The sequence below is a fragment of the Balearica regulorum genome, chromosome 2, assembly GCF_011004875.1.
Source record: "Balearica regulorum gibbericeps isolate bBalReg1 chromosome 2, bBalReg1.pri, whole genome shotgun sequence".
Classification (NCBI taxonomy): Eukaryota; Metazoa; Chordata; class Aves; order Gruiformes; family Gruidae; genus Balearica; species Balearica regulorum.
The window spans coordinates 80,807,989-80,835,736 of record NC_046185.1 but is presented as its reverse complement, the minus strand read 5'-3'; the positions used below and the strand labels follow the sequence as shown (position 1 = coordinate 80,835,736).

Genomic DNA, 27,748 nt, shown 5'->3' with positions numbered 1-27,748 from the left:
CTAGATTTGTCAGATTAAATGAATAAGCATGTACCCTTCAAAATGAATAAAACATGGCTTTGAGGGCATTCTCTTTTGAGATAACTGTTAATTTTTATTAGTTAAATTTGGAAACAAAAGTTTTTTTCTATATCAATCTAATGTAACTGCTCAATCTTAAACTAAGAGCTGTTTTTCTTTTTTTTTTTTTTTCTTTTTGTAAAGAGTATCCAGAGTATTCAGCCTGAAAAATCTTAACTTCACGTGTTCTGATCCTTAATAGACCAATATAACTTCCTTAATTGCTTCAAGATCAGGAACTAATTTTATCTCTAAAAAAGTTTAGTAAAACTAATTTGATGTTTGACTGGCATTCAGTAGTTTAAATTCTTTGCCCAGCTGATCCAAGCTTGTTCTGAGTTGATCTGGCTAGTCCTGTTAACTAATTCGTGCCACTAGATTGAATTGAGTAAGACTGCTTAACTTATTATGTGGCACTTTTGAGTTGACTGTGGTGTCTCAAAGCATGCTCATTACTGTGGATTCTTTCAGTAGCTTTTTAATTGCATACAATTTATTCTTAGTGGCTTCTGAAGTCAAATATCCAGAAACCTGTTCTGCTTCTCTTCTCCCCTTTAAGCTACACTGCGTAAAGACCCCAGTTAGTCTTGGCCATGGGAAGAACATTACAGCAGCTCAGAAACAGTTTTGAAGGGACTTGTGAAGCCCGTGGTGACAGAGCAGTACCAGAAGTTGTTTTAGTGGTGGTTATTTCCAGTCTCCTTTTCTAAAGCCCTCTGAGTCAGGTGTAGCAATACAAATTCAGTGAAGTCCCTAATGGAGTGTGCTCATGGTGGAACCTCCTGTGGTTGATAAATATTTAAAGAAGCTGAAAGTTGGTGATACATTTTAAATGCACTGCTAAACTGAGATACTTCATGGTCCTTTGCATACACATTTGCATTATTCATTTGTGCTGTGCAGGTAGATAATGGGCCAAATCTATTTTTGGTATTACTCCACTGATTTCTGAGTAACTGAACTAATCCAACCATACATGTACATCTTGATTTTTGGAAGTTCAAGGCAAAGTTGGAATTACTTCAGTGATTTTATTATACAGGTAAAAGTTGTTTATATACAACCAAATGATGTTCAGTAGCTTAGGCATTCTTTCATTAAAATAACTGTAAGCAGAAGGTATAATTTATTTTTTTCGTTTCCTTTAAACCAAGCAACCCCGAACATCTACAACCATCAAGCAACAAACTTGTTCAGTCTTCTAGTTGCTGAATTCTAAAGTGACTGACAGAAAGATATGATAAAACAGCTTTCTGTCATTGGTAAAAATTCATCCTAATAACCTGCTAAAGTAGAAGACCTTGGGACACTTCTTTGTAGCATGATACGTAATTAAAGTAGAAACTCTCTCTCCATATTTTAAGCAGCCTTCCATGCAATGGGTCCATGATACTAACGCATGCTACGCTTGTGGGTGTGCACGTATACAAATACATATGCATACAAGCTGTATACATGTCTGTACTTTAAGTATATTAGGGACTTGCTTTAAGCTATGGGGAGAGGCAGAGGTAGCAGAAAAACTACATGTCAGTCAAGGTAAGGCTCTCCTTACACACGCTGTGTTTAATCTTTTCTAATTACAGTGCATATGGCCAAGTTATTCAGCAAAGGTCCTTGATTTTGTGGCGGTGTGGTGGAGCAAATCAGAACTTGAGAGTCAATAAGAAAAATGTCTATAAATTTAGTAATTTACCTGGGAATTATCACAATTGTGTATAGTTTGTATTTAGCCAGTTCTAAAAGTTTTATTCTGAGTGGATTGAAACATATTGAAGCCAAATGACTTTCACAGCTTTAGAAGCTGTCAGAGAAGCTAAAAGTTGGGACACCTCTTGAGAGGTGGGCCCATGCGAACTGCATGAAGTTCAACAAGGCCAAGTGCAAGGTCCTGCACGTGGGTCGGCACAATCCCAAGCACAGCTATAGGCTGGGTGAGGACTGGATTGAGAGCAGTCCTGAGGAGAAGGGCTTGGGGGTGTTGGTGGACGAGAAGCTCAACAACACCTGGCAATGTGCACTTGCAGCCCAGAAAGCCAACTGTGTCCTGGGTTGCATCAAAAGAAGTGTGACCAGCAGGTGAAGGGAGGTGATTCTCCCGCTCTACTCCTCTCTCATGAGACCTCACCTGGAGTACTGCGTCCAGCTCTGGGGGCCCCAGTACAGGAGAGACATGGAGCTGTTGGAGCGAGTCCAGAGGAGGGCCACAAAGATTATTAGGGGGCTGGAGCACTTCTCCTATGAGGACAGGCTGAGAGAATTGGGGTTGTTCAGCCTGGAGAAGAGAAGGCTCTGGGGACACCTTAGAGCAGCCTTCCAGTACCTGAAGGGGCCTACAGGAAAGCTGTTGAGGGACTGTTTATCAGGGAGTGTAGTGACAGGACAAGGGGTAATGGCTTTAAACTAAAAGAGGGTAGATTTACATTAGACATTAGGAAGAAATTCTTCCCTGTGAGGGTGGTGAGGCACTGGAACAGGTTGCCCAGAGAAGTTGTGGCTGCCCCCTCCCTGGCAGTGTTCAAGGCCAGGTTGGATGGGGCTTTGGGCAACCTGGTCTAGTGGAGGGTGTCCCTGCCCATGGCCGGGGGGTTGGAACTAGATGGTCTTTGAGGTCGCTTCCAACCCCAACCGTTCTATGATTCTGTGATCCTTCCCTTCTGTGCTAGGAAAGGCTGTAAAAGTCTATTGAGACTGCAACAAGCATCAGTAGACAGTTTCTGCTAAAACTATATGCAGAGAAATAGCATATTTTTTGAAGTGTTGAGTTACAACATTAAATCACTTGGAGATCCACAGACACTCAGACAGTTGTCATCATGATGGGTTTTTTTCTAGTTGTGGTCTCAGTTTTCCTGGTAGTGGTGAATGCTGATGTTTTTCTGTAAAGGAAAATTTGCATTCTTCCAAATAGTAGTATCACTGAGCATGTGTGCACCATGTGTTAAGATATTTTGATTGTGTAATAAAGAAATTAATACTGATTATTAACATCCTCTTAGGGTTGTACAGATGTTGTGTAAGGTTATCTACATCTGGAGTGGTAGCAAATTGTTTGGAAACTGAGGAGAGATGCCTTTGCTCCCTAGTATATACAGGCTGTTATGCTGGCATATGCACGGGGCTATTTCAGCTGAAATGTGTACCCTTTCCTTGTTAGAGTTGCACGAACAGTGGCTCAAAGTGGCATCTGGCTGCCATGGTGAGAAAAAGGTAAACTGCTTATCCAGCCTGCAGGATTGCCCAGCAGACTGTATGGAAAATAACAGCATCTTCGTTACGGCCTTGATTGTGCAGTTGCTCATTTCTGTGTTGTGAAATCACTGCACAACTGGAATTGGTGGTAAATCTGAAGTCTAACATGGTTGAGTTAGCCTCTGCTGCTTGATTTTTCACTTTTTTTTTTTTTTTTTTTTTTTGAGTGACTATTGGTAGCTTATTTCAACAGCAACAGGCAGTTGTATTTTTGTTTTTTTACCTGAGCTGACTTGGCTGAGTTTGCTTTTCTGTGTCTCCAACTTTTTCAGCTTTTCTGAAGTGTCAGTTTATGGATGTGCAAAAGGGACATGCCAAAACCTGGTACAAATTCTGTTGCATAGAGGATTAAGATTAATACATCATCGATAGTATCAGAGGGGTGTTGTTGACTAAAATGTAGGTAACAACATAAAAGTGAAGAGGTGATACTACACACTTGTAGTTTTTTTGCTCATATTTTAATGGCTTATCTTCAGAAGGGTCAATATTTTATCACTGGGCCCAGTCTAGCATGAACCTTCTAATGCTTTTATCTTTTAGACTGTCAATGCCGTTAGTTCTCATAAGTTGGCTTTTAAGCAATAGAAAAGTCAACCTCTTGCTAGAAACCTGTAATGTAGAAAACCTCAAAAATTCTTCTCCTGCAAGAGATGATTAATTGTCAATAAAAAAAGCAAAAGAATTAAAATAAGATCTGCTAGCAGAGATTTTAAACAAACAAAAAACCACTCAAAACCCCAACAAACACTTTAGCAATTTCTTCTTCTTTTTTTCTTTTCTTCAAGGTTGCTCTGTTACACATCTGCCCTGCCCTGATTTCAGATTAGATTTCCTTTGGCTCCACAGCTGACTCTCCCAACTGGCTTTGGATGTGCTAAAACTTTAATACCTGAATTTCAGGTTGAGAATCGAGCACAGCAATGGCTCGATGTTGGCGTTCTGTGAGGAGCGAGTTCTCATCTTTGTGCTTGGGCTATGCTCCTTTTCTCCAGCTCACTCTGCACAGCAGCTCAGTTATTTTTCATTGTCTGTCTTTCCCTGATGTTCAAGCCCATTATCTGTGCACAGCCCTGGACTCCTAGGCTATGACTCTTTTTAAATAACGTCCCACCTAACTGATACTCAGTCACATAGGTAAAGACTTATTCCGGAGTCCTTCAAAAAAGCTACTGTCAGCCCAGTCCCTGCCATTATCAGGGGGGAGAACTGGTCCTCAGTTCTCATATGAAATTCAGTGCCATTAGGGAGGAAAGTTTGTGGCTGCTGAGTCAGAGGATATATTTTTAGTTATTTGTCTCTAGTATTCTTTTTTTTTTTTCCTAATGAAATCAATGATATGTAGCAAAAGCTGGAACAAGTTCTGAGATAGTTTAAAATGAGATATCAAGATCTACTGAAATTACTGAAACTTCACTGACTTAGAGGAGGTAAGTCCTGTGCTGGGTTGCTTTATGGTACCCTTGTAGTTGTGGAAGAGACTTACCTGAGCTTCCAGAATTCATAGGTTTTGTTGTGCTTTTGCTGAAACTAAGTTACATTTACTGCTTTAAGTAATTGCAGACATAGTAACTAAACCATGTATTGGCATATCCTACGGAGGAGGTGAAATGTCACCAGCTTTATCTACATAAATTGGTGTTTGAAATCATTCACTCAGAATGATGTGATTAAAAAGAGGGAAAAAAAAAGAGAGTTCTAGCTCAGATATTGGTTCTTCCAACCACAGGAAAAGGCTGTTCTTATTTTAAGAGAGCAATAAAATATATAGACAGTCTGAAGCAAACATGAAATTGAGAAGGATTACAGATCCATCACATCTTGAATGACACCAAAGCACCTTTCCAGTGTCCTTGTATGCATCTCAGTAGGAGCTTCCATTGAAATGGAATGGATCAACAGCCTGGGGAAAAGTCATCTTTTTCCTCTGGACCTACGGCAATACACTATTGGAGGATTATCTGAAAACATTCCTTAAAACTTAGAGGATTTCCGTTCACAGATAAGCCCTTGTGATAACACCTTTCTGAAACTTATATCTTTAGGCTGTCTTCTTTAGTCTATTATGTCGAGATTTTTTTTAAAGTTTGCTAGTTTATTCATGTGTCAGTGATGACTTGCATACAAACACCATAGCCATTGCTTCAGAGGCACATGCATTACACATCGTGAATTTCTTTCTTTGCAGAAAATGTCCACTGTACTAATACTGTGGAAACAGCAAATAGTCTGCTATGTATGTGAGTTTATGTTTATGCCCTTGCACCTGGGAAGACACAAGACATCTCAGCCCTTGTGAATGTGCTGGTGATATGCTTGGTGGATGTTTGAGGAAAAATATGGGGAATAACTTTGGCTGTGGCTCTTTTGCATCCATTTCCTGCAGGTGCATACATTAAGATACAAGTGGTAGTGTTTCATAGGATAAGATGCTTACTGTTTTAATTAGCAGCAAAATTGTTTGGACTGTACACTATTGTTACTGTATGTAGACAAGTAAGTTACAAAAGCGGCCACCCATCACTTGCAAGTGCTCCTCGGCAGCAGAGGACACAATGGTCAGCTCACCAGGCTGATTCTGTTACTGACGGGATGTTCAGGAACCAGGCTGGGTAAGTTTGTTTGTATGGTGCAGCATCTGAACTAAAAAAATCTTGACATCCCTGACTTTGAGTTTGCACTTCTGCACTTTTCTAGAAAGTACAAATCCAGAAGCAACTTGACAAGTTGGTTAGTCTGCCAAACAGGCAAACATTTCGGGGAGCCAGGGAGATGACCTCGCGGGCTAGATCTAGTCCTTGGAGTGCTGACTGGCTGCCTCCACCCGTGGCGTATGTAAATTATGGGTCAGTAAAAGTGTATTAAGGATACCAGGAGGGCACGCTGAAGAGGTGCTGTAGGAATTTTTGCGTTTGTTCTCAAGCCAGTTTGAGTATATGCAGCCATGTTTTGGTTCAAAAATACAGGAGTGACAAGGAAACAGTCGGTTCATTCCCATGCTCCATAGCAGATGACGGCAAGTCGCGTAAGGGTGTGTGTGTCCAATATACTGTGGAAGCACAGCCTATCCTTAGGGTAGCTGTCAAAATCGTACTGGGGTTGTTTAAGGCTTCTTGTACTTTAGTGTTTCCATGGTTGATCAGACCTTTGAGGGAGTCTCACGGCAGTTGGGAGGGTGTCTGTTCTGGCAGGCTGCAGGGTGGCCTTACTTCCATTGGGTCTTCTCACTCTCAGAGTTGTCATCTGTGGCTTATGCAAACTTTCAGAAACATAACGTTTTCTTTGATGTTACTATTGTTTTGGGGTTTTTTGCCAGAAATAAAGCTTGTTGCATCGGGAGTAGCGAAGTGTGGCAATGATTCAGGCGGTGCCATGTCACTTTCTGTCCTCCTGCTCTGTGTTCGCTCCTGTCGTCCTGTCCCATTGCTGAGTTCCCAAAGGCTGCTCTGACTGAGAGGTGTCCTCCTCTTATCCGATACTATATATTGAACCATATGGTATTGTTTTTATTAGGAATTGCAGGAGCTCATCTAAAAGCAGAAGTTGTTTTTCTAACTAAATTCTAAGTTCTTTTTTAGTTATTGAAAGTGCGTTAAAATTGCACACATGGCTGTAGTAAATAGACTCCTAGAGATAAGTGAAGACTCATTTGCTCCTAAACAGAAATGCACATGCAAATAGTACCTGTGTTCACCTGAGTGAGGCTTTATTTTGTCTGTACGCATGCAGATTAAAGTGAGTTTTGTGTATTTCTGATTTGCGAACTTTTTCAAACAAAATGTATTTTTTTAAATGTATTTATTTTTTATTATTTGAGATATTATTGAATCCCACCTATTAGTTACTGAGGTGCTACCAATCAGTGTTTGAATGCTTGAAATCTCCTATGACATTATTTGACTGTTGGTATGCCTTTACCCTATTTTCTTTCTGCAGCGTGTTCAGAAATCATGGGGCTACTGCATGTCTTCCACTTGGAAAGTCTGGCAGCAATAATCTTAACTGTTGCCTGTGTTACGTTTAGTTCTTTGGCATCAGTGTTATACTGCATCAAAATGGAAGTGAGCATGGATAAATGTAGAGGCAAGGTGAGCAGACACTGATTTCTGGAAATATCTCCCTTCTGTTAATAAGTTGTACATAAGGATGGCTGCAAGACAGAGCAAGACAAAGAAACTGCCCGGTTGGCTGTAGCCTCCAGATAGAATTTGCCCAAACAGATATCCAAAGTCTAAAAGGCTTTTTATGGTTAAACGTTTGTCTTGACGGGGCCTCCTGGCCCTATCTTCACATTTCTATTAGAGGAAACAGACTGAGCCTAAGTTTTAATTAATGCTGGCTCTTGAAAAACAGAAATGCTGTCCATGAAAGCAGTGGAATTCCTATTTGGACATAGGCATGTTCTCCAAGCTCTCATACAATCTACTTGTGCAAGGTTTTTTTCCTTTTCTCCCTTTAAACTGCTATTTTTAATGTTCATGGAATGCTTTAAAAGAATAATTAGCCATTTGGTTATCCGGGCTGAAAAATCAGTTGCAAATTTGAGAGAGTTAGCATAAGAACTCTGCATTTTCTGACTGATTTTTCTGAATGACAGAGTAGGTTTATTTAAAAAACAAACAACATGCTATTCCATCTAGAAATTAATATATCTTGGAAGGGAATCTCAAAAAATAAAGTCCATACGTAGGAGCCCAGTCATTATTGTTTACCAGCACTGTCGTTACTGCTGCAGGATACCTTGCTGTCATAACATAATATTTTTTATATATTATGGAATTAATGCTCATTATGACTTTTGTCATTCACCTCATGCTGTTCTTAGCTGAAGTTTTGAAGCACACACCAGTAAGGCACAGTATAACTGTGAAAAGCAGGGGGGTTTATTTATTTATTTTTTAAATTAGGTTGAAAACTGAGTTAAAAAAAATCAGTTTGGCCCAGTTTACCAAAACATCTGCAGAATTCACAAACACCTTGTTGGCTGAGCCCAACAGCAGGAGAAGCTGTAGTCAATCAGTTCTGCCCTCTTCAGCAGGTGTAATAACCAGTTGATGGAAATTGCAGTACATGGTTTCAGGGGACATGTGGATAATGCCTCCAGATGATAGCAACATCAACAAAGTATATATAAAAAAACCCCAAAACCATGGGCAGATGTCTGCATTATTCTGACTACATGGATACATGTACTTAAATTCACTCTGATGGAGTTTACTGTCACGTTGTGCTTTGCTCTGTTTAGAGAGAAGGATTTTACGGTAGGCTGCTAATCTTACAAAACAGTCCACCTGTTGCAGCAGCCATGTTTTGCAATGTCTTAGCTGTGAATTTTTTGACTTTTTTTTTTTTTTTTAAATCTTTCTTGCCAAACGTATTTCAGTGTTAGTTTTGTCTACAGTGGGATGAATTGCCTTGTGCTTTTGGCATATAGAAGGTTATTCTTGAGGTGAGACTGGATACTTCAGACCTTCACAGACAGAAAGAAGATGAATTACACACTTTTAAAACTTAACCCTTAAAAACCCACAAAAAAACCCCGCTTCTAGGTTTATGTGACTGAATGACTTTTAGTTTTGGTTTTTGTTTTCTACTGTGTGTTTGCCAGGAGTACAGTCAGTTCTGAAATTACCAAAATTGACTAAACCTGATCAATAGAATATTAAAATACATCAATAATTATTAAAAAATATTTAGTCAGATTGTTAAATTATTAGTTACTGTTCTTCAGGTTTATTTATGTGTAAATGAAAGCGGTGGTGAATCCAGCTGTCCTGTAATCAGAAGGTCCTTGCTGTCGATATGCAGATATGGATACAGCGTCCCATGTCTGTTATCTGCTCCAGTTTCTTCTGTCTTCATTCTCGCTACTAGAACTCTTTAAGATTCTGAATCATCATGGCTTGCAAATTTAGATTCAATGCTTTGTAAGATTAATTCAAAATGTATCAAACTGTAATTTTGAAGCTGATGTGAGCATTTAAAGAACAGGGGTTCTGTCTGTTATTCATTTAATGCAGTATGAAATTAACATCTGACTCAAACAGCAAAATTTTAGTAAATAAGATCCAGTATCTATTGTAAGGCCTTATTATTCTGTATACATGGTAATATTTTCAAAGTGTAATTTTTTTTTCTTCCTAAGCTGCTTGAAATGTTTCCCCCTGTTTTTCAACATGGCATTGTGTGTTGATGTTTGTAATTAGATCATTTGCATACAGCGGTTGTCATTAAAAAGTTGGCATTTTCAGTAGTTACAATGTCACGGTATCTGAGTTATCCAAAGCTTCCCCATTTCTAAATATTTAAAATTATAATTTAGGTCACATAGTTGTCATCATGCTAACCATTATTTTCGGTGTTATTTCTCACATGACTGCTTCTCAGGCTCAAGTTTGTTTTGCTGTAAATAATTTTGTAGTTCCATTTTAGCGGGAATCTAACTGTACAGTAGTTTTTTTAGGTAAAACATAGTTGCAAGTTATTTTCCTGGAGTCCTGTATCCAGACCCACGTGTACTCAGCTGCTACGGAGATACCTGTCATCCTCTCTTCCTGAGAAACAGACACATGACCATGGTACCCAACATGCCCAAAGTAGCGGTGTGCATAAAACTGTCTGTAAACTCACTAGTGGGGACAAAGCCTATTTCACCGCATTGAGAAATGTGCTCTGTAAATTCAGGAAAGGAAGCTAACATCCTAAAAAAAAATGGGTATCCCCTTCAGCACCCCTCCAGGAGGTTTTGTTCCGCTCTGTGTCCAGTACTGATAATAATCAAGCTGCCAAACTTCGTAACAGAATTAGGGTTGGTTTTACAGGTTGCCTCTTGGCCGTAGAGACTATACCTTATGTTTATGGTAGTATTGAATCTGAAAGGGCTCCCGACTCCTCTCCTGTGTCCAACGTGAACTGGAAGAACAAAAGATAGAAACTGTTTGCAGCGTGGAGATACAAAGCTGCTTAAAGGGAAGGGACCTGATTTACAGAGGCTGAATTTGCAAAATCCTTCTGTCTAAGTGAAGGGGCTTGCACTTCCAAAAAAAAGATGTAGAAAGTGGTTAGAGACACTTTATATTCCAATGACGCTGTCAAAGACATCCCAAACGTTGTTACAAGGTCTCTGCCCACTTTCATGAATGTATTCAAGGGAGGGAATGCTGTATTTCTTTCCCTCTGTCTCTCTCTTTCTGACTTGGCTTTGCAATGGACATGAGCCAGAGAAATGTCTCTCTCGGTCAATGCAGTCTCTTGTTTGAGGAAATGAAGTAGAGTGACTACAGTCAGTGCATCCCATTAAATTATTTCTTTCATTCTAATTCCCGTGACTTTGCTTTTGGAAATGATATACACTTTGCCAGCTATGTAATATGAAAAATCAGTCTTTACCAAGTAGAAATCAAGCTTTAGGAATGGGAAAAGTAACACAATAATAAGAAAGCTTCAGTAGCGGTGGAATTTGGGTTAAAATAGTGACTTTGGTACACTAAATATGTACTCTCTTCCTTTTTAAGCCAAAGAGGAAATTACTTCATAAATTTCCAACACTTGATAAGTATCAGTTTGATGTCACATTTTGCTTGTCAGGTGGTTGGATAATCTAAAATACGCGAGGAATAGACAACAGAACAGGCCCAGAAAATTAAGTAGACTTTCTTCTATTCTTACAGTTTAGCATTGCAAATGTTGCTGGTACTTGTGTATTCCAGGCTGCTGAGACTCCCCTCGAAAGGGTCTGAATCAAAGGAGCCAGCCTTATTCAGCAAAGGGGCTTCTCAGGACTATATCCAGTGTAGCTTTCGGACAGAGTAGGGAAAGTTAGTGTTTTGCATGGGACACGCTGTTATTGAAATTGGAGAGTGTCCATGAACAGAGGAATGAGCCTTGCAAGGTAAGACAAGATGGACCACCCATGATCAATTCAGAAAATACAATAACATTCTCCCATATACTTTTCATATAATTGGACATCCTATCCATTCCAAGCCCTCAGGCACACAAGGAAAAAGTTATACCTCTCACACTGATCAGAATGGGAAAACTCATAGAAATTCTCTCTTTTACTGCAGAGGTGTTCTGGGAGGGAGAGTAATTTTAATGGCACAGAAAGTTACTGTGTGCATGGTAACTGTCTAGCCAAATCTTTCTGCTTCTGGGGTGACATGTGTTTGCTTCAGTAACCTTGGTAATGCAAGTTGCAGACAGGGCTATGCCCCTTAATCCTAGGCACCAGAACATGCTGGAGGCCACCCAGCTGGCAAGCAGCTTTGCAGAAAAGGACTTAGGGGTTCTGGTGGACACCAAGTTGAACGTGAGCCAGAAATGTGCCCTTGTGACAAAGGCAGCAAATGGTATCCGGGGCTGCATTGGGCAAAGTGTTGCCAACAGGTGGAGGGAGGTGATCCTTCCCCTCTGCTCAGCACTGGTGAGGCCACACCTGGAGCACTGGGTCCAGTTCTGGGCTTCTCAGTTCAAGACAGATATAGACATGTTGGAGGGTGTCCAGCAAAGGCCCACAAAGGTGATGAAGAGACTGGAGCATCTCTCCTATGAGGGAAGGCTGAGAGAGCTGGGACTGTTCAGCCTGGAGAAGAGAAGGCTCAGGGAGGATCTCATCAATATATATAAATACCTGAAAGGAAGAGGGCAAAGAAGAGGGAGTTGGATGGTTTTCAGTGGGGACAGGACCAGAGGCAATGGGTGCAAACTGAAACACAGGAGGTTCTCTCTGAATATCAGGAAACACTTTTTTTTACTGTGAGGGTGACTGAGCACTGGCACAGGTTGCCCAGAGAGGTTGTGGAGTCTCCCTCCTTGGAGATATTCAAAAGCCGTCTGGACAGTCCTGGGCAGCTGGCTCTAAGTGGCCCTGCTTGAGCAGGGGGTTGGACCACATGACCTCCAGAGCCCCCTGACAACCTCAGCCTTTCTGTGATGCTGTAAAGATGCCTGCCTTGCATGGTTAGGGCCTTTGCGTGGTGCTGACACATTGCATCGTTGTTTGTGAGCAGGTTGGGGTTCAGAAGTTGCCAGAGTAATCTCGTGTCTTTGATATGTTGTGCAAGCATAGATTGCAATTCCACATTCTCATTATTTCAAGCTAGCCAGGATAGTTCAGAAGTGTCACATTTCGTCTCGCTTCTGTCTCTGAGACATTCAGCTGTGTAAATCATACAGCTTTGACAAAATAATCCCAACACATACATGGTCCTGAGATGCTGAAAAATCCACTTAAGACGTTCATACCACAGGTTTGGTGTTGGTGATTTGTGAAGTTAAAATGAAGTCTCTTCATGATGTTTCAATTCATGGCAAGTGCATGTCTCTACTTCCCCTTAACCAGGGAGCAGCCAGAAATGCATCTGCTACAGAATTGCAGGCAACGTTCTCTCAGATGACCTGGGAGGGGAGGAGACCCAAGTGCTTTCTGGCCATCGCAGATCTCCTTCCACTTACCTGCAGAACCGAGCACTTAGACCACCGTGTCACCCGTGTTTGAACCACAGCAGCTCTCATCAGACACGAAAGGAGGTTTCCAGGCTGTGTGGTGCTACCTGTGCCTTCAGTCCCTCCCAGGCATCTCAGACTGCGTGGTCAGCTTTGCTCCTGGCCCTGATTTCTCAGAGTGCCTTGTCCAGGGAGGAGAGAGAGAGCTGTCCTGGGGCCAGGGGTTCTCCTTGCCTCCCTCCCTGACCACTTTGGAGTGGTTTTCCTGGAGCTGCCATGGAAATGGTGCCTGTGGTCGCAGAAGAGGGAATGTGTGTGGCATTCAGCTGCTGCCAGGTGTGGGGAGCAGACAGCCCACATTTTACCCAGCCCAAGTTCCCACTGTGGGGAGGGACATCGGATTTAAGATGGGGGATATAGGGAGGAGAACAGATACGGCTCTAAACCACAGCTCAGAGACCACAGCTGGCAATCAATTTGAACCCCCTTTCTGCTATTAAATTCACTTAAAGAACTAAATTTAAAATTGAGTATGTGCTGGCTTGTTTTTATTTACTTTGCCTTTCCTTTTCAATACTGTGATACCATGAACCAATCTGTTCTGAAAAGGGAGTTGCAAGTCCTACCTGCTTGTTCTGCACTCAGGGCTGGGGGCTTTAGCGATGTGCACTTTATGTGCCAGGTCTTGGACAAAATCGATGGCGTTATCAGCACTGGTAGAAGGTTCCTGCGTTCATCACAGCGGATAGATACAGTTTTAATAGCTGCATTTTGCTGTAATAAAGGCTTGAATTTCAGATGACTTCCACAGTAATGTCAATGAAACAACACAAGTTGATTCATTCATTATTATTACTCTCTTTTTTTCTTTCCCTGGATTCAATGAAAGTAACAATGATTCCTATGTCTCTCTTATTTTGTAATTATATCATAGCAGTAACTATATCCTTCCCGTAAAGAACATCCCTGTAGAGATGCTTCTCTCCATTTTAATCCACTGACAGTTTCCTGAACAGTGTTTTGGTGGCACCTGACTAGTTTTTGAACCGAAATCTGCCCTGTAATTGTTGAAGCAGCACCGTTTCTTTAGTGAGGCTTGGTAATTCTGGAGTATGGCAAGTATTCATTGTATGTTTGATCTCCCAGAGCCATAACCACAAATCCAGTCCAGTGTATTTAATTCTTTTGTTCCATTCACTGTTTTACTTAGAATGAGTAGTGCAAATCTGGGAGTCTTTTTGTTTGTTTATTTGAGGACTCAATAGCAAAACTATTTTGTGTTTTATTGGAAAAATGGCTCAGATTCCCAAATTGGATGTTTTATGGATGAAAATCTGCTATTACATTAAAAAAAAAAACCGATTCATTATATTTTCTGGTTTCAGTTTTGTGGCAATAAATGTGTTTCCCTCATGAGAATGGCCATTGTTGGTCAGACAACTTGTCTCCACTGATGACCATAAGTATATACTGAAGGAAGAGTAAGAACAGGGCAAGAATATATGATACTGTCTCCTAATACTCAAAACCCACCTATTTTCAGATTTCCACAACCTAGTGAAGTTATGATGTGCTTAGAAACCGTCAAAAGCATGTCTGTTACATAAAGAACCATCTTTCATCTGTTTTCAAGTCTGGCTCCTATTCGCTTCATTTAATATGTTGTTTTAGAAGAGCCATTGAGTATGCCATGTGGGATCTTGTAGACCTCTGCCATGTCCTCCCTAAGCTGCTTCATTTCCAGAGTGAAGATTCCCAACTTCATTGTTCCTTGTACAGAATCCATTTCATACCTTTAATTATCCTTGCAGCCCTTTTTTGTATCTTTTCAGTTCTTCAGTCGTGGGAAGAGTTGAACTTCACACAATTTTCAAGATGTTAGCACACCATGAATTTATTCAGTGGCATAAGACTGTTGGTGCTTGTGTCTTGGTAGGAAAGCTGGTGATCCAGTGGTAGTGACGTGACACTCCTGTGGCAGCCCATGGGGCTGTTCCTGGGATGACAGAGGCATTGACCATCCAGAGCTCCTGCACGGGGATGTGGCTGTTCAGGTGAGGGACAGTGGGGAGGGCCTGGTACTTCTTGCTGGGCTGAGCAGGGTGGGGACCTCACCTGTAGGACTTGTTGCCTGATGGACCACGAAGCTGGCAGGCACAGAACCTGAAGACAGAGCTCAGCAGGCTATTCTGCAGTAAGGGGCATGAGCAGGAAACTAGAAGGATGTCAAGCAGTGATGCCACAGGGGTAAGGGCCAAGGCCTCGGTGTGCAGCCAAGAGAAGACCAGAAGCAAGCTTAAACAGAAAAAGAATAGCAATGCACAGAACAAGGTGCCCTGGAAGCTTGTGACCTGTGGCAGCAGGGCAGCAGCTCTCCCCTCATCTGTAAAAAATTCAGCTGAAGAACAGATAGGGAGTCCTGGGAACAGACTGGAAGGATGAACACTTTACCCTGGAAGAGACAATTAGGCCAACACCTCAACAGGTCTAACTTGTCTGGGGACAGAAGTACTGAGTATTAACAGCAGGAGACTCCCTTTGTGGTAAACTGGGGGTACATGTCTGCTGACCTGACACAAAGTCATGTGAAGTTTGCTGCTGGCCTGGAGTCAAAATACAGCCGAAATCCTGCACAGATAGGCAGCCAAGACTCATCAAGTCCAAGGACTTGCTACTCTTCCATATGGGAAACAATGATACTGCAAAGTGTGAGCTGGAAAAAATTAACCAGGACTGTAGAGTCTTTAGGGTTAAAGTAAAGGAGACAGGTGCTCAAGTTGTTTTCTCCTCAATCTTGCCAGGGAAGGGTACAGGCAGAAGCAGGCATATTGTTTAGGTCAACACCTAACTGTGTAGCTGGTGTCGCTGACAGTCTTCCTCCTTCCATGATCAAAGGACTATGATCTACCAAGTGAAGAAATCCACTTTTCAAAGAAGTGCAAGGATGCCTTTGCCAATAGACTGGGGAACAATGAAGTGGACATAAAATGATGGTTAAGGCATAGTGGCGACAATCAAGGTTGGAGGGGACAAGGTGAAAGCATGTGTGGAGCACAGCTGTAGGGGAGGCTACCACATTCAGAGACAAGGAGCAGATGGCACATCATATCAAGTGCCTGTCCATCAATCCTCATGTCCTGGGGCAGAAAACAGAAGAAATGGAGTTCCTTGTAGAGTCAGAGTTACAATGTCATTGGGATTACAGTAACTCAGTGGGAGACCTCATGTGTCTGGAGTCCTGCAATGGACAGTTAAGACCATAAGGAAAGACAGAAAATGTAGAGGATGAGTAGGAGAGAAGAAAGGCTTGTGCACTGTGTAAAAGAACGGTTTCAATAAACAGAGGTCAGCTGTGGTCTGTAGAGTGCTTTTGAGTCAAAATCAGAGCCACTGAGAGAGACCTCATGGTGTCTGCTACAGACCTGGATCAGGAAGAAGAGGTGGATGAAGCCTTCTTCCTTCACCTCCAAGAGGCCTCAGGTCTGCAAGCCCTGGTTCTCCAAAGGGAATTCAACCATCCTGATATTTACTGGGAAAGCAACACACTGGTCCATAAGCAATCTGAGAGATTTCATGCGTGCGTTGAGGACAGATTTTTAGTGCAGTCGGTGGACGGGCCAGCTAGGAACAGTGCTCTTCTGGACTGAATGCTTACTAATAAAGACATGTTTGAAGATACGAATGTCAACAGCAGCACTGGCTGCAGTGACTGCAGAGTGTAGAGGCCAAGGGGCTTGAGGAGGACAAGGGATAAAATGAAGACCTGGACTTCAGAAGAGCAGATTTCAAGTCACTCAGGGAACTGTTAGGAGGGATCCAACAGCAGTCTATCTTAGAGGGCAAAGCAGCTCAGGAATTTTGGGAGTTTTCCCAATACAGCTGCTTCTTGAAGCACAAAACCAGTCTATCCCCCTAAACAGGAAAAGGAGCAGTCATAAAAGGAAATCAGTTGGAAAAACACCAAGCTACTAAGAGAGCTCAAATGAAAAAATGAGCACTAGAGAAGTGTAGAAGGGGGCAAACTCCGAAAGAGGAATATAGAAATACTGCTTCAGTGTGCAGAGGTGCAATTAGGAACGCAAAAGCTCAACTGGAGCTCAAACTAGCAAGAGATAACAACAATGACATAAAAGTTTCTGGAGATGTGTTAGTAGGAAGCAGAAGTACAAGAAAGATGTAGGCCTGCAGCTGAATAGGGCTAGCAAGTTCATCAAAAATGGTGCAGGAAAGGCTGAGGCACTCAGCTTGTCTTCACAGGTAGTGTCAGGTGCCAAAACTCTGTCAAGAAACAAAGATGAAGCAAACTGCAAACCACTGATAGTAGAAGAGGGTCAAGTGAGGGACCATCTGTACAAACTGGACAGGTACAACTCCTGTGTGACCAGATAGGATGCAACTGAGAGTGTTGAGAGGGTTGCTGATACCATCATAAAACTACTCCTTAACATCTTTGAAGGGTCATGGAAATAAGGGGAAATCCCATGTATCTGGAAAAGAACAAATATCACAGCCATCTACAAAAAGGGCAGAAAGTTAGATCCAGGAAACTACAGAACAGTCAGCCGTGTGTTTCTGGAAGAAAGTATGCAACTCATGGAAGCATTTCCAGTCAGTTGAAGGGCACGTGAAGTTAGGGTTGGTTTTGTTCCACAAGGGTTACCTTCTACTTATCTACAGGGAATTTCATCTCCCATTTTGTGTCCTGCTTTTTCAGGCTGTGAAAACATCCTTCTAAAATTCTCAGTTGTTGCTCTTCAGTGTTCAGTATGGAACAGAGAACCAGAACTTCACTGGTGGACCCCTTCAAGTGTGAGAATTTACCACTTATTTCTAGTCTTGTCCTCCTATTTAAGAAAGTACTTATCCATACAGAAACCTTCTGGATTCATGTTTATATCGGTGTCCACTAATTCTGTTCCATGTTATAGGCTCCACTAATTTGACTTGATATGACTGGCTTGCTGCTCTGTAGTCTTATAGATCTCTGGAAACTGGCATTGCATTTGATGTCTTTCAGTTCTTGGGTTCCACATCTGTTTTAAGCTATATATTTTCTAGTTCTTTCAGAACTCTTGAGCGAAACCCATATTGTCTTCCAATTTGTTACTGTTTGTTTTGTCAAGTTGTTTCACGGCCTATTCTACAGTCACTTAATTTCATGCAGATCCTCTGATAAGACTCCCTCAGTGAGTTCTTAGCATGGAAATTTCCCATGGAATAGCAGAAACCTTTCTGAAGGATTCAGATTCATTTCTCTTCAATGAACCCTTTTATATCCTGATCACCCAGTGGCTCTACAGACTGTCCAGGCAAATTCTTGCTCCTGATGCATTTGAAGAAGGATTTGTTGTTAGCTGTGATGCCTTTGGCTGTTTGTCCTGTAGAACCATATTGTGCTGTCTTGTGTTTTTGTATTTAACCTGTCAGCATTTATGGTCCTTAATTTTCTTCATTTCTTCATTTGAAGATGATTTCAGCTTTCAGAAAGAGAGGTTTTGTTTCTAACAACTTCCTTTGCCCTCCTGTTTAACTGTGCTAACTTCTTTTTGTTACATCTTAAGCTTTTCTTGACACACTGCATTGGCCCTGTGCTTCCGATATGGGGGCATTAAGTAGTTTCCATGCCTAAGAGGACTTAAATCTTAGCTTTAAACAAACTTTTTGATTTTTTTTTTTTTTTGTTACATATTTTCTCTTTTTATTTGGCTTATAACTGGCAGATTTTCTGCCTTCCATAGGGATGTTGGATCTGAGCACAGAACGATGACTTAAACAGTGGCTTCTTGGCTGCAAGATGTCAAACTATCTTTTGTGCATTACCTGAGACAAAGTCAAGAATTGCATCTTTTCTTGTGGGCATCCTAAGAAGCTGTCTATGTTCCATGTCTTTCTGTCTTTTTTTTTTTTTTTGACTGTACAAACTACAGTGGTAGTTGAAGATTCCCAGAACTATCACATTTTGTAGCCTTCTTTTAAAATACGTCTCTGTCTTGATAGACAGCCAGCACTGCCACCTCCATTCTGTGTCAACCCATATAAGTTCTTTTTATTCAATGAGATTGCTTATTTAATTTGATTCTAAGCCTTTCCTTATCTTTGTCCATACTACAAATGTTATCCTGAACTGCATGTTCCTTACCTATTTGTTTTCCAACACGTAATTTTTAGACTGTAATTTCATTATGAAAACCTTTTTAGTTTGCTCAAAAGATGAGCTATTCATACCAGAAATTAGGAGAATGAGATCATAATGGTACTTCTTAAAACTAACATTTTCATTACTAATTGCTTTTCTCTTTCATAAGAAACAATATGAATCTGTTGGGAATTTCCTTAATCTGTGGTATTTCTGCAGGGTAGCCAGAGAAGGAATGAATTGCCTAATTATTTTACTAGTTCTCTTCTAACTAATAAAAGCTGTAATAAAAGAGGAAAGATTCAAAAGCATAGTTTTGGCTATCAAAGTTCACTGCTGCTGCCACAGAATCATCTGTGAGAGAAAATGTGCAAATCTTGAGGGTTTGCAGTCCTTGAGTTCAAATTTTAGCCCATGATGTTTGAAAGGCTGTTTTTTTTCCCTTTAATACGTAATAGTAGTAGGAATAATTAAATTATTTGCCTAATCAATGTACTGTCTGCTAGAACACTAGATTTTTTTTCGTTTGCAAACATCCCTGTATTTGTGCTGAATTTCCTTATAGTTTCATTGTAATCCTCTATTTATTTGAAAGTCCGTCCACATTCAGTAGGTGTAGCAAACTGAGTCTTGCAAGCATGCAGAAAATCAAGCTTCTCTGTTGTTGTAAGAAAAGAAAAACCAAAATCCTCTAGGTATTAATTTGCATTCAGTAGGTTGCCCAAAAAAACCCCAACAACTGCCCATCTTGCTTTGTTAGATAACTTTTGAATCCCTTACTAACAAACTAATGACTAGCTCTTTAACAGCTACTCATGGCAATATTCAGATATAGTATCCTAACTAATTCAGAGATTCAAGGATAATTGCAAATTATGGAGTCTGTTCTTGGATATGCTGCACTGACAATCTATGTATGGATTGAGAAATCAGTCTCACTTATATGGCAAGGAAAATCAAATGAGAAAATTGTTCACCAGAATAATTTCTCCAGTGGAAGCAGGAAAAGATTAAGGGACTAGGTGTCTCTAATCTCTTAGACTGTTCTGGACAAGTTAAAGGTAATGATGTATAACACTGGCTCTCCATCTGTATGCAGTGCCTAGGATGACCTGTATCTTCAAAACTCTGGAAGGGAGAACTAGTTTAGAGACGTATAAATATGAAACTGGAGAATCCCATGAATAAAATGCTGGAGAAGACTTTAGATCTCTAAACAAGTGGATAGACTACACAAAAAGTGTTGTGTGTTACTGGTATCCACATATGTTGGTGTGTATACTGACACCTCTGTAGCTGTTGCTGGCATCTTGGCATAACACCTATCAGACCGTAGATCAGACAGGAAGAAAGGGAGTCTAGAATGTATGTTGTCAGAATCAAAAAAGTGCTTCGATGTCTAGAATATTTTAGAAGTTTCACTTTTTGAAATCACGTTGTTTCACTTTTTTAGCTTTTCACATCTTTGAACCATACAAATTATTTTTACGTCATAATAAAGCATCTTCCAGCAGCAACAGGACCATGTTGTGCTTTTCAGAACAAAATTACCCTACAGATATGTATTGGAAAATTAAGATAAAAGGCATCACTCCGCGGTTCTGTCTGATATATTAGATGTCCTGAACAAGCAAAGTCAGGCTCCAAAAAACCGCTAATGTAAATGGAATTATCCTTTTCTACTTAGATGTACTAAATCTTTGTGCCTGGACAACTGAGAAGTAAATGAGAATTACAATCTGGGGCCAGTGTAACACTGAAGAGTCAGGGTCTGTTACTAAACTTTGCTACTAAACCGTTTCTCTCACTCTCCTTGGAGAAGATCCACCATCTCTGAGGTTTTGTTTTGCTCCCACATTGAGCTTTACAATTAATAGCAATAAGCCCTAAGGCAAGTCAAAGCTAGTGAGTTAGAAAGTCAATCTATCTCCTTAAATTGCTGCTGCAGAAGGAGGAGAAGCAAAGGTATGCGATTAGAAACCTCTTAGTAGTTCTAATCCTGTCCTAAAACTTCAAGGCTTTTACTTACACTTTATTACTTTGGAGACCGAAGTAGTTTGCATGGGAGGAAGTAGAATAGCACAGCAATCATGGTGGGTGATAAACCACTGGGAGTCTTGGCAAGGGATGCGAAAACTAGGGAGAAGGAGAAGAAAGGAGTGAGCTAAAAGACTAATGCTGAATACAAAACAGAGAGAAGAAAAAATGGGATAAAAAAGGACCAGGCAATTTGTGACAGAAAAATGGAGATAATTTGAATAACTTTGGTGATTGTGCTGGAGAAGAAATAATACAATTTCCCTAGGAACAGAAGTCCAGGCAATTGGGCAGTGTGCCTTCAGAGAGCAAGGCTTGCCTGTAACTCACAGAGGAGCAGGGCAGTGTGCCTGGAGAGCTGAAACATGCAACTGAATGCAATTGTGACCTCATTTGTATCAGGGTCCTAAAAATAGAAAATAAAATAGGGTCTGATTTCTATAAACGTTGTTAAAGTCATGAAAGGGACTTCTTTGAAATAATCTTACATGAAAAAGAAGGAATAGTTTCTTTTTAAACACCATAATCAGCTGAACTAGTTCTTTACCCCATAAATAATCCAGATGCGTGGTAGCCCAGATGCCATGCTAATGTCCTCTGAAGAAGCATGTGATTGCTAAAACCCTCAGATCAGGTGACGGAATGAGCTAGAGAAATACAGGTTCAGGCTGATAAAATTCTAGCATTTACATCAAGTCAAATGTATTTTTATGTAAGCGTGATGATGATCAGAGAGTTTGATAGCCACTGATCTCTAATCCATAATACAGATTGGCATAAAGCCTTGGAAAAATTTCCAGAACTCATTAGTTCTAGGATCATGGAAAAACTAGGTTAACAGAGACCTCTGGAGGTCTACTCGAAGCAGGTCTAGCTTCAATGTTAGATCAGATGTCCACTTGACTTTGAAAATCTCCAAGAATGGAGATTCTACAACCTAACTGGGCAACCTGTTCCAGTGTTTAACCACCCTTATTGTGTTATTTGTTTTTGGGGTTTGTGGGTTTTTTTGTTTGTTTGTTGATTTGTGTGGTTTTACTTATGTCTGATCAGAATTTACCTCATTGCAACTTGTGACTGTTGCCTTTGTCCCTTTGCTGTATACCTCTGACAAGAGCCTGGTGATATCTTCACTATAATCCTCCATCAAGAAGTAAAAGTCTGCAATTAGGTCTTCCCTTGACCTTCTCTTCTCCATGCTAAACAAACAGATTCCTTCAGCTTCTTGTACAATGTGTGCTTCAGTCTTCTATCTGGGTGGCCCTCTGATGGTCTTGCTTCAAAATCTTGTCATATGTCTTTGTCCTGGTGGCCTAAAACCAGGCTCGGTACTGAAGGTGCAGTTTCAGGAGTACCAACTAAAAGGGAATAATTACTTCCTCCTTCTGCTAGCCGGCTCTCTTGCTAGTGCAGTGAAATAAGTCGTTGGCCATCATCACTACAGGAAGGCACTGCTGAGTCGCAACTTGTTGTCCACCAGATCCCCAGGTCCTTTCTGTGGAGATGCTGTACACTTACATGGGATTCCATCCTCTGTGTGGGACTTTACATTTTTCTTTCTTGAACTTCTTGATTCTATCATTGGCCTGTACCTCCAACTTGTCAAGATTTCTCTGAATGGTAGTCCTTCAATGTATGAATTGCTTCCTTCAGGTTAGTGTTACCAGGAAACTTGCAGTTGCATATAGGTGGGATCATAGCTGTTCACAAGTTGTTGGGTTTTTTAGTCTTAATTTTTTTTTTTTTTTGGCCTCCATTAAGGTCCTGCAACAACATATCTACCACTGAGTTTTTGGATTTGCCACCTCTCTGCTGATCTGATTATTACTTTGTTGTCACCTTTTTCCCTCACCACCATGTTATTCAGTGAAAAGGGAGAACGAAACTATGGAGTGAAAAAGGGTAAGAACAGTACAAGTGAAAACACAGTGGAACAATGGAGGAAGTAGAGAAGCTGGAAGAATGGAATGGTACACCATAAAGCCCAGTTTTGAAGCTTCTGAACACCATTCAGAGTCAGATGGATAGGGACATTGCCAGTGATGTTTTTATCCTGTTTGAAAGCATCAAGAAATTCTGTTTTCCTTCTAGGTACACGATGGGCTGTCAGCTCTGGTTTGTGTCCGATGCTGTCACTAGATTTCTGCCAAGTTAAACTTCCCTAGATTTTGCTATTTTCCTCAGGAAGTATGTGCCCCAATTTTAGCTGCTCATGTGTGTCCAGTACGATAGTTTAAGAATAGTTTGTTGTCAACACTGCTCTAAGTAACGGCCTTTACTTGGAGTTTATAGATGTGCAGTATGTGGAATTATGTGTGATGCCATAGGATGTACATAGCAATGTACACATACTACTTGTGACATTAACTGAGGTACAGTTTTTCTTGTTTAATAGGTTACAGCAAGATAGAGCCAATGTTGTACATTTCTACAGCCTATGCACTTTAGGAAGTTCCGTGGTTTCTAAGATACTCCTATGAAAGACTTCAATCCAGGAGACGATTTATTTGTTTGTGTAGCTGTAATCAGGCTTTCTCTATTCATCTCACCAGGGATTCCCAGCCTTACCTCAGTGCTGTTATTTGTCTGTATTTGAAGATTCAAATGATCATCAGTGCACCAATTTGTTTTTCTATAGCATATTTACAGTCAAAAGCTAAACGCTTTTCCTCTTTTAATGTTATGACCTTAATATTCTTGGGAATTCAATAAATCCACAAGGCTGTTGAGCCTAAATTTAGATATATTCTTTTTTTTTGTATCAGCTGGTTTTTACTATCTCTACTGATTTTGCTGTGTCTTTTGCTCAGCATCAATAAACATCTCTCTGTGAACGGATTGAAGGATTGCTTTAAGATTGTAAAAGACAGAGTAAAGTGAGATCAGCTCTGAATATCAGCCAAATTTCTTTTGACCTGTTTCACCCCTCCCAACATTCAAATGGGTCAGTAGAGGCCACCCAGCAGATACAAAGCATAAAAATAACCAAATACCCTCTTACTTGGCATGCCCTGAGCTCAGGAGTTCATAACCTGTCCGAAGGCTGTGAAGATTTCCATCGGGCTTAGTTTCTGGACCGCTGTGAAACATATGACCTTACTCAAGTCTTACTTAATGCTTGAGGTTTTGGTGTCTGCAGAGGGTAGATAAAATATAAATCTCATATTGAAAAGGCAAATACGTACAATTGCCGTCTATGGGATAATTAATATTTTTTACAAAAAAAGTCATGGTGGACAAATGCCACTTTTAAACATAAATTGCTTCAGGCCTTTGCAGATAGATACTCCTTTTATCACGTCAAAACAATTTGATAAAATTATCGTGAAGTTCCTCCCTTTCAAAGCTACTCTCTTGAGTCATTTCTCTGGATTACTCTCGTGATTATCTCTAATCTTTCTGTTGGCTTCCCAGTCCCACACCCTTTCTGGTGCTAAGTGCTAAGGACTGCCAGACTGGTCGTTTCAGCTTTGCAGTGCCTTTTCATGTGCACTTCCTTTGGCATGATCACCTTTTGTAGCACGGTCCATGAAGCTGCACTTGACGTGGCATTACTTAAATTAATTTTGATGTTGCAATGTAGTGGCTGCGGTTCTTCATTCTGCAATTGTCTTGACAAGAGATTTGCATAATCAGTGGGTAGGAATTTGTTTTTAATTTTGATGTTCTGATTAGCTTGATTCAGATAAATAATAGAAGGTTGTGAAGATAACACAACATGGCACGAACTGGTGAAAATTATTGTAAATAGAACAAATAAGACAAAAGATGGAGTCAGGTTCAATGGTTATTTTTATAAAATGTAAGCAAATACTATTTCTAGTTTCTGTCGTCTTGCACTGTGACAGCTGCTTGAAATCTGAACATATGGCTTTATTCAAATATTAGTCACTCTCACTGCTTCCCGAACAAAGAGAAGGAAGCTTATTAATATTTTTGTGCCAGGGATTCTTGATAGGGAGGGATAGTGTACTCTCCTGCCTCTTACTTGAATTCTTCTTTTCTTCTTTTATTCCAAAGGCAAACCTGTGGACCTGCACCTTTGTCATCACATGAGGGAATACCTAACACAGTTGTTTGTTAAATTTAATGTAGAGGATAATTCTGAGGTAATAATTGTTTGGCTCTGCCCCTTCACATATCCCACCCCCCACACACCTTCCATCTCCTTCCTTCCATCCCTAGCTTCTGATGGCACCTGACAGAAGACAATTAAGGGAGAAATAGCAGCAATTAAATCCAGCTAGTAATGAAGTTACTGTTCAACTATTCTAGCAATTTCCATGCATTAGAAACCCAAGTTTATTTTTTTTCTTAAGTGACCCAGCACATCCCAGCTTCCTGGGTGAGGAGGAATATGCACACAAGTGTCCTTTTCCATTTTTCTCTGCAGGGCAGGACTTAAATATTGCGGGCAGTGAAACCAGAAAACATTAATTTCTGTGTCTGAAGAAGACCAGAGTTCCCTCAGTAAGGGACCAATTATTGAGAGAGAGAGAGGCTGCTTAAACCGATCATTTTAGGGCATCTGCTAGAGTAGCAATTTGTATAGGACTGAAAGAGATTAGTGGAGGATGAGTCATGAAGTATGCTAGGAAATGAAAGAAAGATGGAATGCAGAAGAGTACAGAAAGGAATAAGTAGGAAAGAAAGATAAATACAGAGTCAAGAGTAGGAAAGTATATTTTGGAGACTAGAATCATGAGCAAAAAATGTTCTGTAATCAAAGTATTCATGACATAAGGGTATTTGTTGGGGAAATGCAGAAGTGTCTGGAAAGTAGTCAACCAGAGTGATTAACTTAAAGAATATGAAACACCGAAAATATATGAGAAGATACATAGTCCAGATAGCAGAAGAAAAGAGAAAGGCAAAAGAATCTTTACTTTTAAAGTAGTTCAATAAAATAGGTTTTGGAGCATTTCTAGGTTTAGTTGACTTGGGATAGCATGTACAAGAGGGAGCTGGAGAGAGGTTCTTGGCACACCTGCTAGAGTGAAAGGACACAGTAAACTGCGCTTGTCTGTCTGGGAAAAGGCAAATGACAGCACAGACAGTCGGGAGCGTTAGCTCCTGAGTCCTTGATTCTTACGTTCTCTTAGTAAAGTTATGAGGACAGCTGCATCTTCTCACTAGGCAGGTAAGCCGTGTCTGACCTGCCTCACACGCGATAGCAGAAAGTGAAGCTGGCTGGATGAAAATGTATGCGAAGTGTCAAGATGTGCATTGATATCATTGTCATGGTAGAATCAAGTAACTTTAAAAATGTTGCTTTTATTTTGAAAGTAAACTTCATGCTCTGTTTGGTTTTGTTTGGTATTTTATAGTATCAACATTTCTCAGTGCTTTCATGCTTTGATAAAAGCATGCTAACATAGCAGATACTATACCACTTTGATTTTATGTTATTCAAAACTTTAGTAATATTTCTGTTACAATTTTTTCTACAGTAAGGGTATTATTTAATGCAAACAAGGCCAGGATTTGAGTAAGAACTCTTGGAAAGTTTATCAATGGTCTCTTCAGCTGTTCAGACAATTGATTCTACTAGGTGAGAGAAAAATGCTCTCTTGTGAAGTAGACATGTCTGAAATAGGTGATTATTATTAGGTGATTCTTAATAGTTCTATCTACAAACAACAATGAAAAAGACATTTCTGAGTACTACAAAACCATGCAGAGAATATTAACTATGATTATTAATGCACTATTAACATTCAGTGAGTAGTGATGCTTTACTCTTTACAGCAATCTGACTCTTGACGGTATTCTTGTACTCTGGATAGTCTTGCTTCGAATAATGAATACAGAATTTAGTAGGCTTTGTCAAATAGTCAGTGGCAATTTAAGTATACACCAGCTATTTCATGCTGTACATAACCTGTGTGGACTCTCTCCCTTACTTGTAGTGGAGAACAGAAGTTATTCATGTCAATAACAAGAGAAACAAAGGGGAATGATCTGGCTGAATTAGGTAGAACAATCACCAGCCGTTTCCTTCTTCCATTTCAATTATGGGTTGCCTCGTTTCAGAGATTTGAAAAGTTTAATGCCTTCCTTTACCCTTGGCTTCCTGGTCAGAGGTTTTAGGTAGTAGAATGAAGACTACTCCTACCAATTTCTTCCTTTCTCTTAAATATCGATTTCCTCAGTGACACTTGGTGGACATAAGTCATGACCCAAGTAATTTCCAGTACCATTTTTCTGCTAGACAAGACATTGCTGGGGAGTTATTCAAGGGACTCTCTGCCATACCTCTGAATTACAGGGAGGTCCTTTTTGAAAGAAGAGGGAAAGAAAGAGATAATATATGCATTTGTGTGGAGATAGGAATAATTTAACAAGTGGATTCTCAAAACATTTCTCCCTCAGCCTTCAACAAAACCAAAGAATAGAAGAAAGAGAGCTGTTGTTATTTACCTGTGAAAATGACTTAATGTAACTATAACCATCTTATCTGGTGGGGCTGGTTTGGCTTCCTTGACAGAATAAAAGGAAATACATTCAATTAGTGGTAGGATTTTTAACACAGCTTTTGTCCAAAACTGCTTGAGTTTCCCTTCTGTACAGCATTAAATGAAGAAATTAAACTCTGTTCAGTCCATAACAACACACCTTCAATTTAGTTTGTTTCACTAGTGTGTACTACGATGGTTGTCTTTTTGAGTACAAAAGCTTTTGTCACCACATAATCATCTGCAGAACTTTGCTTTTTCTTTTTTTTTAAGTAACAAATTGTTCTTGTTGTGATCACACTTAGATCAGCTTGTTAGGAACACATTTGTATGCTGTTAAGAGGTCTACAGGAACTACAAA

The 27,748-nt window shown here is 40.3% G+C and overlaps 1 protein-coding gene across 7 annotated transcripts in view; it reads left to right on the top strand.

Moving 5' to 3' along the window:
- Positions 1-27,748, top strand: part of CTNND2 (catenin delta 2) — a 692,458-nt gene that overhangs the window by 235,028 nt on the left and 429,682 nt on the right. The window contains exon 1 of one of the 7 annotated variants that reach the window (XM_075744817.1): positions 24,957-25,041. The exons of the other annotated variants lie outside the window; for them this stretch is intronic. Within the exon in view, the coding sequence (XP_075600932.1) occupies positions 24,985-25,041 (57 nt within the window). The 5' untranslated portion in view covers positions 24,957-24,984. Of the gene's footprint in view, positions 1-24,956; positions 25,042-27,748 lie in introns of those variants that run through there. 7 annotated transcript variants of the gene reach the window in all.